Genomic DNA, 14,312 nt, shown 5'->3' on the forward strand with positions numbered 1-14,312 from the left:
AAGAAGAAGAAGAAGAAGAAGAAGAAGAAGAAGAAGAAGAAGAAGAAGAAGAAGAAGAAGAAGAAGAAGAAGAAGAGGCTCCTTGAAAAGCAGGAATTCTTTTTTGTTTTTTGAGGAGAAAGAAAATGTGTAAATATTCTTTCTGATTCTAATCTTCTGCGATTTTAGAAGGTCGGGGGAGGAGAGAACTGATCTCTGTGGTGCGATTTCTATTATGTCACATTGCCTCTGCCAATAAGTACCAAGCCTTAAGTTTTAAGCCTTAAGGTTGAATCCAAGCAACATCTGAATCTGTGGAATAATACACTTATTATTCCACAACGTGGCTTTACAATTCCTCATCTCAAGGTGGACCAACTGACTATGCCCACTGCAGAGGCTCATGGTAGACAACTCAGGATATCTTTAGAGGTGGGAGAGTACCTTGGTCTGTTCTGCCGTCGTGCAGGGTAGAAATGGGGAGGCCAGGGCCTGTGCACAGGATGGAAACAAAAATGTGACTTCTTTTAAAAATAACATTTCACTTTTAGCCAGGATTGCTTGTAGACCAGTGCCAACACATGTTTTAATTCTTCAGTGACTTTTTTTTTTTATCCACAGAGAAGCAAGCATTTTAAGTTACATTCAAACAACATGCATCATATCAAAACCCAACCAAAGAACAGATGTGAGAAAAGTCTTACCTGTGCTGCAGCTTTGCTAGGAGTAAACCTGGATGGTGGAAAACTAATTAATTACACAGGAAAACCTCAGAAGCTGAAAATGGCCTTCTGGGAAGCTGTCACACGGCGTTGGACAAGTTTTAGTTGTGCATTATCAAGCCACCTTCATCAGCACCTAGGTTGTATTTCTGTTGAATGTTGAGTTCATTTGGCGGGTCAAAGCTAACACCTTTTAACCTTGTGATTATTACATGTAGAAATAACCTTGCATAGGCTGTCTTTCCTTCTCTAATACGCTGTTTTAGGTCATGTTTTGGGGGCTAGTTATTTGTGGCACGAGGAGGGGCCATATTGAGGTGATGCTTGAGGGGTTCGAGAAGGAAGGATGGGGTCATGAGGGAAGGTAGGTTTTAACGTCTGTTACAGAGACTCGAGCCAAGCCTCCAACAAGCTATTGAACATGCAGCGCTGTCATAACAGGGCAACACGATAGGTCCTTGTCTCCCAGCATAGAGCACAACCATTAGATATGGCCTGTGACTAAATCAATCTCCAGACTTGGGATGTAAGCTGTCAGCTAGCAGCATCTTTCATAATGACCGATACATTCATCCTTAAGATGGACGCTCTGTCTGGACATCATGCCCTACCGTGTTTTGCAAAATTTAGCTTCTCTATGTAGAAACTGGCCATTTTAACAACATATAAACAAACAAACAAACAAACATGCTATCACTCATCTAAAGTGTGGAGTAAATTAATAAGCAGAGTACACTTTTAAAGAGTGCATTTACTGAGGGACTCAGTGGATTAAAAAGCAACACGCATAGTTGGGTCGCTGCTCTTGCGTTCCAAATACTTCCTTCTGCTTTAAGGGAGCCCCATTAGAATTGTGTCCCTGGCCTTAAATAAAGCAGAAGAGGGACTTCTCTGAGTTCTTAGGAGACCTGCTTATGAATGGGGCCTTCTGGCTGGTTCCTGGCAGCTTTCTCCCTGTGGAAAACATGCTTCTGATGTATTCCGTAGAGCTCTAAGTGCCAAGCCCCATGGGCGAATCCTGGAACCCTACAACGGTACCCATGTTTGTACAACTGTAATAGGGGGGTGGGGCTCTGTTAGAAGGCACACAGTTTACCTCTGTCACATCCTCTGACTAGACTTTATAAATAATAAAGCTAATATTTTGATTTCTGCCCTTCCTTCTTAGTATAACTTGAGACAAGAGGGAAGAGATTTTTATTTTGGCTCTCTTAAAAACCAGCAGTCCTTATGTGACAGCCGAGAGTGTTTGAGAAAGAATATAACTGAAAAGCTTTTCCTGAGACTCAGTGTTGCTTCAAAGCTATCAAAAGGGACACACATGCATATTACATTTGGGGCTAGAATCTATGGAGACAAGGCAGTTTAAATCGCTCTGCTTTAACATATTAGCATCCATCATACGGAATTTTCATGGGCATATGCTTCCAGTAGTGAAAGCCCACAATTTTATTTTAATCTTAAACTAAGAGACAAATCAATGACGGGCTGTCCATGACCCAGCAGGATGAGGACATAGCCCAGAGACATGGCATCGATGCCTAAAATTCCTATTTTGTGCTGGTTTTGTCCCGCATTATGGATACGGTTTTTTACCTGCATTAATCCTATCTTCCAGGGTTCAAGTTCAACCGCCCTTTGGAGAGTTTGAAAGTTACATAATGAGGCGTTACTCTTAGCCCTGAAGAGAAAGATTTCAAGGTTTTTCCTATGATGGTGCAATGACTCATTTTACTGGAGCTTCAAAAACACCAGACGATGTGATGCTTCCCACACAGTGTATTTTTTGCTAAATGGGAAATTACCATACTGCCGAGGAAGAGTGAGTGGTAGAAAAGTCAGGCGATTCAAGTTCTAGAAAGGACTCTTCCACCAACTTTTGATGAGGGTTTAGTCTTTGGTTCCTTATCTATACTTCAGTGAGCATTTAGGTTCAAGTAGATACTAGAGAGAAAGCGATACAAAATGTGTTAGCATGCTTTCCCCAAGAGCTGTATCACGTTATTCAAATACAGAGTGCATACCATTATAAATGCATGTATGTTAATGCAACACTCTTGCCTTTATCAGCAAATAGCATAGCAAAAAAACAACTATCTTGGTAGAGTTTGCAAAAGACAGTCATTCTTTTGCTGCTCCACGATGCCTATGTGTAATGTATTAGACACTCGTCTTCCAGTTATGAGTGACATGACTAAAAAGATGAGCCCACCCAAGCCTTCCAGGAGAGAGAGATAAACAGATGCTTCAGCATCCTTAGTTCAAGGATGCTGTGTGCCTGACATGTAAGCTTTTGATACATGTTACATAAATATAGCGTTTGGGTTGGGAAATGTTGCATATAACTTGAGAGGGACATTTAATGTTTACCTTTAAATGCCATCATCACAATCAGCACATATGGCCATGAACAACAATCTCTTGACATTTCAAAGATGCCACTGACCAAACATTTTATGGAAGTGTTATTTCAAACTGACATCTTGTGACATCTTGAAGGGAGCATTCGGGTTAAAATGGTTATTCATGCCTACATAGTCAAACGAGCCGTGGCTCGGGTTCTAGAGCCAGGTTCTTGGATTAAGGGACGTGACATATCATTAATTCTTGTTCACTATATAGGAAACCCACAGGAGGCCTCTGCAGCTGAGTAGAGATCTCAGTTGATAAAAGGTTCCATGGTTCTCTAAGTCACCTACCTGCACAGGAGTAATTGGTATCAGGAATAGGAGGAGAAAGGCGTGCACTTTGTTGAATTTCCTGCCAAGTGTGCTACCCACTTCCCTAAACGAGGGTTCGCTAGCGTGTCAATTCAGCAATTATAGAATTGGAGATTCTACTAAACCCTCAGTTTATCATCGATTCCATTGGTTTATAGTGTTATCTTAACTTGTATTTCTTGTTATGTATTCAAGATAACATGTGAATAAAATCAACTTATCTAGACAGCAAATAATTTGTAAAATGTAACCGTGGTCTAAACAGCTAGGAAATGCTTTCTGTGTTGGGCTACAGTGGTTCATTTGTTAATATTTAAATGAATTACTCAACTGCCTTCCAACTTTTGAGAGGAAGGAAAGAATAACAAAGATTTATTTTCTGTCCTCATTTGATACTAGAGTTGGAAGGGTAATTTGTCTTCACTGTGCTGATCTCAGGTTTCTGGGTCATTGTTCTGTGATACTTGTCCCACAAATGAGGCCCAAGCAGAACAACCACTTTATCAGAAAAAAACCGCTTCTGTTTTGACATTTCTCCTTCTGTACCTATCTGGTAGATGGTGTCTGCATGTGACATCATAGTGATGTGGAACGTGGCATCTAAGAGCGAGAAGATGAGAGGCAGCCAACTCTTGATTCAGCCCTGAGGATTCCCCAACAGAGCTACGCACCTTAGCTGGTTGCTCAGTTTCCTTGAACACAAACAAGCAAGGATAATTTTTCCTATGCTGTTCATTCCCCAAGCCTTAGGCATTTGATAAGATCCATGTATATAACAGGTTCTCAAAAGATGAAAAGCTTCACACAATCAGATGGCTTGACAAGGATGATGACAATGGCAGTGGGCATGGCGATGCTTATGTTAGGTCCGTCACCTACCGTAGCAGACAAGTGCATAGTACTTGGCGTCGTAGCTGAAACTTGCTGTGTAATATTGGCACCTTTCTTTCCTTAGATGGCAAGTAACACACTTCTTGCTCGGAGGAGAGTTTCCAATGCTAATTCTAGAAGGAAATGAAAATAAAGCTAAGCTGAAAATTTTGAGATTGTATTTATCAAAATGTACTACTCCATGTAAAGTGACTAATTTACATATTGACATCAAACCCACTCTATTTTTCTGTTGCCAATATCATTTAAAGTAGAGGGGAATCACAGTGTTTTGATGTAGCTTGATTTTTGATCCATTTTTGCCTGAAGAGGCACAGGATTCGAGGGAGAAGCCCTCTGTGGTTTTCCCGAAGTGGGAGAGCTGTAGAACACTCGCGATGGGAGTAGGGTAGTGGTTTCTCATAGCCATTAATTGCTTATGAAGTAGTTGGAGATCCCCCACCCCCCACCTCCTCTCTTTTGACTCCACATCAAAACATCCAAAGGAACCTGGGAGCATTACCAAGAAGGGGTCTCAATTCTTTCCTATGTCTGGAAGGGGACTTTAGTAATGTGGAAATAAGAAGCCATATTCTATCTCCCTCCTGAACTCTTCATACTTTCAATGGATCGTGCGGGCTTTTGGGAGCTCTGTCTGTCTTCCCATCCCTCACAGGTCAAGCTGCAACTTTCCTTCTTCCACATCCCCACACTGTGGTTCTGGATTGGAGTCATTAGTTTCAGTAAATAATAGATTTCTGAACTTCTCATCAAACACTTCATCAGAATCCCTTCCTGGGGATACTCGATGGTGTTCTGTCAAGGGTCAGGCTGTGTCAGAGCCCATGCTGGCTGCCAGGGTGAGTTCTGCCACCTCCCAAGGCTTTCTCTTCCTTCTCCCTGAGATTGCCTTGAGCATGACAGTGGGGGTCTAGAGACGTGGCTGTTTTCAGAGAAGGAGGATTCCCAACTGAAAGGTAAATGTATTTCCAGGTGTGAAAGAGGACGATGAATAACAAGGGGTTTTTTTTTTGTCTTTTGTTTTTCCTCTTACAGATTCCATGCTTGAATTTTTGTGTGATCTTGGAAATAGAAGGAAGAGAGTTAACAGTAAGGGCTCAGAGGACAGCATACGCATGTTCAAATCTTAACTCCAACAATATTTTCTATTTCCTAAAAGTTATTAAAATTCAATGCAATTACAGGTGCAAATCGGTTTAGAAGAAAGAGCACCAGGAATGCTAACCACTGTTTCTATGTCTACATCCAGAAAGGAGTCTTTTGGTTCCTATTCCACCCATCGGCAGTACAATTGGGTTGACTGATATAGGGATGGAGCTGGCTATAGCAAAGTGAGCCAGAGTGGCGACCACATGGCAAGAATAAAAAGAGTATGGCACATAGCAAGTGCTCAATAAATGCACATTAGTAAATAAAAGTCCTGAATTAGTTCCAAGTTTTGGAAATATGTGCTACTATGCAACATTATGTAGTATTTATATCATCGTTAGAATTTCCTATATTGTTCTTTTCAAAAGAAAACATTTTAAGTTGGTTCCTATTGTGGAAGCATATGGCTTATATTAATATCATGTATGTCATTTTCTGAATTATTTACCTTATCTTACAAGTGAATTTTATTACATTTCAGACTTCAAGAAGCATTCTTTATCTACTTAGGGTTATGATTCGATTTCACTCAAATATCTATGCGTCTCTGTATTTACGTATCAATACTGTTTTAGATTGACCTAAATTACCTGTAGATGTTTCTTCTTCCAGGGTAACCTTCAAATTCATTGCTAGAATAAAACCTGAAATGAATTTAGGAAATAGTAAGCACTGATTATTAAATGACAAAAGTGTTGCCACTAATATTAGTAACTTTGGCAAAAATCCCATTCATTTAATGAAACTGTTAATTAATACTTATGTATAGGAATCACTGCTATAATTTGAGTTTGGGGCATTTACTGTAGTTTACAGAACATCAGAGAAAGGTAAGAATGAGCTGAGTACACTTTTTACGACCAAAATATCTTATTCTGATTCATTAGGTACGAGCCATGAAAAATGACTTATTTAGACTAATATTATACTTTTCCTTTTCCATTATGAATGTTTACTGGTTTCTCAGAACTAAATTATTTACTTTGTACATGACTGAGAACACATTTTGATTCTATTCTAACCTGGCATGTCAGGAAACTCGCCTGAGCTGGATGGTATGCACATATCACTGGCCATGTTTATTCACCAAGCTGCAGAAGAAACCACAGGAGAGCAAACTTGCTACCTAACCACCCAGGTGCAGGCTCAGTTCTGTCTTAATATAGCTATGAAGTGGAAAATCCAGTTTGGTGACATGACTTCCATTCCTCTGTGAATTTATTGGAATATCTCAAGGTAGCTGTCTTTTTTTTCCCCCTCAAGAAAAGCATAATAGAGTGTGAAAAGTTTAGAATAAACAAGGTTTGTTTTAAGTCTCAGGAGAGCTTAGCAGTTCAGGCATCCTCAGTGTCATTTTTTTTTTTTAAAAAAAAAGTTCCTTAAAGAAGAAAGAGACAACAAAACACAATGCATTTCTCGCATGAAATTCGTATTCAAAACCTGCATCCGTCAGGTTTATTTATGTCTGCACTAAAGTCACCACCCTCTGGCCATCACTGTCACCTGCCTGTCCCACACCCTTTCAAACAGTGTGTGAATTACCTGCTCACTCCCCTCCCCGTGGTACTCCTCATCCTTGCTTTCCCAGGCTGTCAAAGTTTCCAGTATTGCCTTCCCCTCCAACACTGCAGCCCAGCCTGCTTCCCCAGTTGCCTCTCTCCTCTCTCTCAGAGTCAATAATAATTATTACACCCTATCTTCCCTTTCCTGTCATTCACTTAAGAAAGATGAACTGATCCCTCACCGTGTCGGGCCTCATGTAAAGGGCACACAAAAAAGGAGCCATGTCTTTGTCTTTCAAGTCCACAGTTCATTGTCGTCAGAGCAGCTCAAGCCTCGGTCACCCTGGCCATCCTTATAACCAGTGCAGGATCTTCAAGCCTTTAGGGTTTTCTTTTCCTATTTCCCAAACCTATTTTGTGTGAAATCTATCTCCCTTTCATTTTTATCTCATCACTTTTCTGACTCTAATCACTTTTATGACTGCTCTGTATGAGGATCAAACTCCTTTGACTCCTGCTCAAATAATTTCATAGAATGGCTGTAAGGTCCTAACCCTTTCTATCTGGTAAGAGCAGACTAATAATTCTCTTCCTTTGCTCCCCAAGTTCCATTTAATGGCAGCCAGATTATGAGTACTGGGGGAACATCCCTAATATACACAGCATTACCATTGACGGGGCAAAAGAAGCAGGGACTTCTGATTAGTTAAATGCATCACAGATGACTATTCCAAGATAGTTTTCTAAGACAGTGTGTGGGATGAACAGAAAGGAAAGAACCTAAAGAATTCCCTACTGAGATTAACAGCAACAGTCTTGGATTCATGAACCTTAGTTCTGAAGTCTCACCTTCCACTAATTAAATGGCCTTTAGCCAAGTCAATTACCTGCTCTAAGGATCTGATTTCTCATCTCATCACCTGGGGTACTCATCCTGACTTCGCAGTCTCTGGCAGGCAGTAATCCTCCAATACCTGATGGCTGTTACAGATATCATGAAACCCAGATAACACCAAATCACTAGAAAAGAGTCTCCACATCTGTGGGCTAACTTCTATGGGGTTTTGAAGCTTGTTCATTGCTTTAAGAGTTGCAGAATAAAATTAACCTTTAGAACCAATTGTTATCTGAGGATTTCTATACTTTCCATAAAAGTACCTAATAAAATTCTCCCCCAAAGGAAATCTTGCTGACTAGTTATTAAAGAATGCGCACTTTTATTGGAATCATAGCTGTTTGAACGTAACCAGAGAGCAACAGAATGCTCTTTTGGTTAGCTGAGTAGACAGTACAGCCCATCACTTGTACATCCATTGTTTGGTGCCAATTAAAATCTGAATGGTGCATCATGCCTGCGTGAAATACTTACAGTGAATCCTGTGTCACTCTGAATATATATATGGCCTCCCACTTGCCACTTGTAATTTGAATAGCATTTTCCTATAAAAAGACAAACATTATGTTGTGTGAAGCTGAGCGTTACTTGAGCAACCTCAAATGAATGATCTTTGAGGAGATAAAATCTTGGAAGGAACGTACCACAGTGTCTTTGATATAGTGAATATGTTTGTAACCATCCTTGTCGCTAAATATTTTGTAGTACGAAATGGCATCGTAACTAAAAGCTGGTGTTGAAACAAAGAACTGAAAGAAATGAACAGAGGTTATATTCCAAAGGACAAACGAAAGCCACAGATTTTTTTTTTAAGCCGTATATGGCTAAGGATCCTAGTGCCTGGCCTCTCTTATCACCTGTCACTCATATCTGAAATTCCAAGTTTTCAGATGACAGCTTTTCCAGTGATCTAATAGGCACTTGCATGTGCCAACTGGTGCTTGCTTGTCACTGTGCGTGCCCCCCCTCCCCCCAGAACCCCTAGCATTACACCGTCTAATCTAACAAATTCCTCTTATAAGGTGATGTGGTTTGGAGTTGAGTTAAATGAATAACAAACCAGCGTTGATACTTAATCAAAGCAGACTTTAAAATGAGGCATTTGAGCAAAGTATAATTCTCAGTAAAACTTACAGTATTTTTAATTTTTGATTCGTCTGATGCTAAGCTCCTAATGTCAACAATTTAATGAAGACATTTGAAAGAGTCTGATATCGTGGTCTAAACAGCCAAAGATTTTAGTAGTCGGGCAGGCCCAGCACACTTGAGAGAAATCATGAAACACAAGTAGAGAGTAGAATGACTTTAGCTCCTGCTCAGGAGACAGAATAACCTTGTGATCTGAGTTTGAAGAACTCAGCATACCCTGCTGGGAGCCATCTAATTGCATTGGAACTACGAAACATTCACATGTCTTGGGACAGAACTAGTGGCAACTCAATATCCTAAGAACAGACAACTAAAATTCTGCAAATGTCTCATACCAAATTTCCATCAATCATGTCATGTTTATCCCCTTGTAAAATTTTGATTTGCTCTATCAAGAGTGTCATGTGTCTACCATTGTAAAAATTTTATTTGCCCTGCATTTATGGTTATTTTTACAGGTTGTCCTCCTCTGAAAGGATGATACTTTCCTGAGAAAAATCTCATGAGAGCAGAGCTCATCTATAGCATGTAAGAATACCTTGAAACCTAGTCTCTTTATCTGCTTTAAGTACATGGAACAGGCAAAAGTGTTCAGCTATTTTACACTCAAGGAAAGCAATAAACTCCAAAGCACAAAACAGTATCTTCTAGCTACAAACATTTGTTCCTTTCTATAATTTTTTTCTGAGATCAATTTCTGAAGAAAGGGATAGTAGGAAGAATCACTATGGTTTATTTAATGATCACATTTAGATGCAATCTTTTGATAAAATTATTTCTCTTATATTGTGATCATGTGCCATTAAAACGTAATATATCTCTTATATCTCTACTAGGTGAATAATGTTTCTCTAAATTCATTTCCACCTGGATGGAAACTTTATAGATATAATTATGATAAAAAAAATTGAAGATGTGATCCTACTCCATTAGTGTTAGCCTTAGATCCAAGGACCACAGTCCTAATGAGGGTTAGGACACAAGGCAACATGGAGAGACATATGAAAGGGTTCTGTATCCTGGAGGCTACCTGATCAATGAATAAGTCTTGGCTCACGGTTATTCTGCTAAATGTAAATGTCTGATTTGTCTTTAAATAGTTTTGTAACAGAACGGAAAACTGAGGAACGTGAGACTGTTTTCTGTTTATGTATTCATAAGCATCCTTCATCGTAGGATCTACATTGTAGGATTTTGCATCTTGAGACAAATTACATTAAGTGAATCAAGAGGTTAAGGACTAGAAAATTAATTGGCAATTTGGTGCATGCACTGCACTAGTATAGGATTTGAAAAAAGTTGTTCTTTCATTTCAGAAAGTTTCGCCCTCAACTATGTATAGCAGAATTAATTACAAGGATCCTCTTTACAACGACTCCCTTGTGCCCTGTACAATGAAAGACAATTGATGCTGCATTGTCTTAGTCACTAAAATGGAACCCAAGTCACAGGACCTTTTAATGTGACATAGTGAAAAGTTATCCCCTCATACCTAGTGAGCTACTTAAGGGACTTTTAGAAAGATTGCATTCTGAATAAAGCTTTCATTTGTAGTGAAAATAAAAAATTAACAGGCCAGACTGTTCTGTTTTAGGGTATTAGAACCAGGCAAACAGGAAGAATCTTTCTGCTAGGCTAAGTCTGTTATCTCCTTCCTTTCATTGCGCACATGGAAGACAGTTGCTTCCGATGAGCAGGTAACTTAGGGGACGTAAAGAGGGTGTGAAATATTTCCGCTATCATGCTGGCAGGGCTAGGGCCATAATGCAGTCTGAGTTAAGTGCTTCTTGCGGCAAGTCACACCTGGACCCTAGATAAGACGTTCATCTGCACTGACCTCAGCTTTAACAAGGTCCTGCTCTGGTTTCTTTGCCACGCTTAGATTTTCTGATAAATTGCTTATCTCCATGTGAAGTGCAAAGCCACTTAAAATGTCCCACCTAGAAAGCGAGTTTACTCGTCACAGTGCTGTATAATGCCATCCTCCCTAAATGGCAAAAGATGATGCTTAAACCGAGTTAACAATTAGTTCAAAGTACAGGTTTCCAGAGAACAAGCACAAAATTCATGCTTTGGTTTTCATCAAGAGGTTTTAGCAATGAGCCAAAGATATGTGGAGCAGGGTTTAATTAGCTGGTGATAGTTTTGTTACTATGATTTCTAAATGTAAAGAACAAAAATTTAGGTTCTTTTATTCTGTATATTCAAAGGAAAAAAATATTTCTAGTTAACTTCTTGTGATTTTTGCAGTCGAAATCTCTGAGGATGAATTCTAAACAAACCACTTTTTATAACTAACTATTTATTGTATACTACTAGAATGAAATTTCTCTAAAGACCCAATAAATATTCATTTACAAGGACTGGGAATGTAGTGTATGTTAGAACACTTGCTTAGTATATATGGCTTTTGTTGATCACAAGTACTACACACACACACACACAATTACCTAAATGACTGTGTGAATCATGTAACATACCTAGGTTTTCTCAGGTTAATTTCATTGCTACTAGTTTGATTATAGGTCAAGGAAAGCTATTCAATAAAGCAGGTACCTTCAGAGGATGGGAAATTATTCCCCAAAGTTAACACCATGAAAATTTTTTGGCAATTCCTCTTCTGAAATTGAGAAGTTTCACTACTAAATAAATTTCCAAAGATAAAAATTAATATGCATGGATCCCTTCTTGTACACTACATCTGATCTCAGCAGAGCAGTCTAGCTAATGCAAATGCTTGCCGGATGCAACCATTGTGATGTGTGGCAGCATCCAGACAACATTCACTTATTCTCCCTTAAAACTTGATTATTTTTTTAAACTAAGTGGACCTCATATATCACTGAATAACTCCATCAAAAGCTTCCAGGCACAGGTAACCATAAATTATAATAAAACACACTTTCCTGTTTGATGCCTAACCATAACATACAAGGTAGAACACATACATGCTGTAAAACTCAGTTCAGTGAGCTGGATACCATTAAAGTAAAGGAAAATATAGAAGCTCATACTCCACCAGCCCATCCTGTTCTGCTTTCTTCTATATGCTCCTGGGTCTAAAAGACAAAAGCAAGAGATGATATTAATCATAAGAACAGTTTTTTTCAAAAGCATAATATGGACACTTTGAACAGTCAAGACACCCGGTCAATGTGTAGCATGTCCAACTGCTCAGCCTCCAGTTCAGGAGACTTTATTAAATATTACAGAACAGCACTGCTAAACGTGTATGGACAAATTAGCGCTAGACCTAATCTTGGAATTTTTTTCCCTTAACTCTTCCATGAGGCAGGTATTGGAATTATTGCACATGTCTGGAAGTTCAGCACAAGCCAAGCACATGGTATGTTAGAGAGAAAAGGGAATACCACAGTAAAGTCAAGGTTGTATTCTTTTTTCTGTTCCGGGGTAACTAGAAACCTAAACATTTGTAATTTTAGGTTTTAGCAAAGTGCAGAAGTATCACTTCTTAAATAAATATTTGCCTTTTTTCTAGACAAATAAATACATTCTGAGTGAAATTAGTATGTATAGATACTGTAGTAACTGTAGTGATGGACAGGAAAGTGGCCACAGTAAATATGGAAGCAAGGAAGACACAGACATTAGCAAGAACTCAAAGAAACCTGTAAGCCATCAAGGAATTTTGCATGTCTGTGGCTAAATTCCTTGAAAGATATCACTTGCCAAATATGGAAAATAAAATTGTAAACAAGAGAGACGATGTGGAATTGGTAGTGGGTATGGTGGAATGAGGCCAAGGTGCCACCTAGAATGTGAATATTTAAGAAATACGATAAAGACCCAGATCAAAGGTACAGTCCTGGGGATAGAGCACAGGAGATTTTGAACGTTCAGATAATCAGAAATCATTTTTGAGAGTTATTGGCAAGTAGTACTAGAAATGTCTATGTTTAAGCTATGAATAAAGATTACCTGGAGGGAGTTAAGCGGGCAGTTGTGAAAGAACCAGCAGGATAATTGGTTACGCTTCGGGGGAGAAGTGTTTTTCTGTTGCTGAACCACATTTCCCAGTTTCCCTTCTAGTGGGATGTAGTTATGTGTTAAGGACTAGAAACAGCGTGTGAACAGAAAAGGGAAACAGGCTGTTTGCAGCCCTTCCCATATAAACATCCCATGCAGACATGCAGACCCCCCAATCCTCTTCTCTTGGCTCCAGATGAATGTTAATGACTTCAAGTCACACATTAAGATAACAGAATTGCCATCAGCTGGGCTTCTGGACTATGTGATGGAGCAGAGGACCCACTCCATACCACATCTCATTTTCTTGGCCTTACTCTTGGTTATATAAACAAACCATAAATTTGTATTAAGTATTTGTATAAAGTATTAAACCACTTCATCATTGGAATTTCTTCCTACAGCAGTGCTGTTGGCCAGCCTTGGAGATGTATTACATAGAGAATGAAGTTTCTATGTAAGTAGTCAGCCTAGCTGCCCAAACTTGAGCTCAACAGGATGATAGCAATGGACATGTCAAAGCAGTTGGGGAAAAGCCTATGAGGTCTTACCCCTGTACACACACACACACACACACACACACACACACACACACACGCGCGCGCACACGCACACGCATGCACGCACACATGCAAACTATAGGCAACTCAGAAAAGCTGGGAGCTGGAAAGGTGGACACCGATTGATTGTCCAGTGACAAGTAACCTTGAAGACATACAAACAAGGTACATTATACAGACTGACCAGGTCCTACTGAGGAATATATATGTATGTACATATGTGTATGCAACAATAATTTAGAAAAGAACAGGGCATACATTTGAAGGAAAGTGGGGAGGGGTATATGGAAGTGTTTGGAGGGAAGAAAGGGAACGTAGAGTTCTAACTTATTATGATTTCAGAAAGGAAGAAAGTTCTAGATGAATGAGACTTAACCTAGGAAAGAAAAGAACAGGGGCTGTGAGAATGGCTTCTGAGGGAGGTGCTTGCCTTGAAAACATGATGACCTGACTTCCAGCCCTAGAATTAATTTTAAATGCCAGGCAGGTATATTGGTATGCACCTGTAATCCCAGTACTGTTCCCTGGGACCTGCTGGATGTTCACATGCATACAGGTTTAGGCTAAATGCTGAACTCAGGGTAATGAGAGACTCTGTATGAAGGAGACCATCAACATTCCCCAGGATGGCACCTGAGGTTGTCCTCTGAGTTCTACACTCATTTCTGAACACACATGTGTGTGCTCCTGCCCTCACCACACACACACACACACACACACAGAGAGAGAGAGAGAGAGAGAGAGAGAGAGAGAGAGAG

At 39.6% G+C, this 14,312-nt stretch overlaps 1 protein-coding gene across 1 annotated transcript in view; it reads right to left on the reverse strand.

Annotated features, from left to right (window-relative positions):
- Fap (fibroblast activation protein alpha) overlaps window positions 1-14,312 on the reverse strand; it is a 68,369-nt gene that overhangs the window by 23,164 nt on the left and 30,893 nt on the right. Inside the window, exons 12-17 of the mRNA XM_026790018.1 lie at window positions 12,022-12,066; window positions 8,503-8,607; window positions 8,333-8,403; window positions 6,052-6,105; window positions 4,301-4,425; window positions 424-471 (exon numbers count right to left, since the gene is read on the reverse strand). Of these exons, the coding sequence (XP_026645819.1) occupies window positions 424-471; window positions 4,301-4,425; window positions 6,052-6,105; window positions 8,333-8,403; window positions 8,503-8,607; window positions 12,022-12,066 (448 nt within the window). The remainder of the gene's footprint in view (window positions 1-423; window positions 472-4,300; window positions 4,426-6,051; window positions 6,106-8,332; window positions 8,404-8,502; window positions 8,608-12,021; window positions 12,067-14,312) is intronic.

This window comes from Microtus ochrogaster, chromosome 4 (genome assembly GCF_000317375.1).
Source record: "Microtus ochrogaster isolate Prairie Vole_2 chromosome 4, MicOch1.0, whole genome shotgun sequence".
Lineage (NCBI taxonomy): Eukaryota > Metazoa > Chordata > Mammalia > Rodentia > Cricetidae > Microtus > Microtus ochrogaster.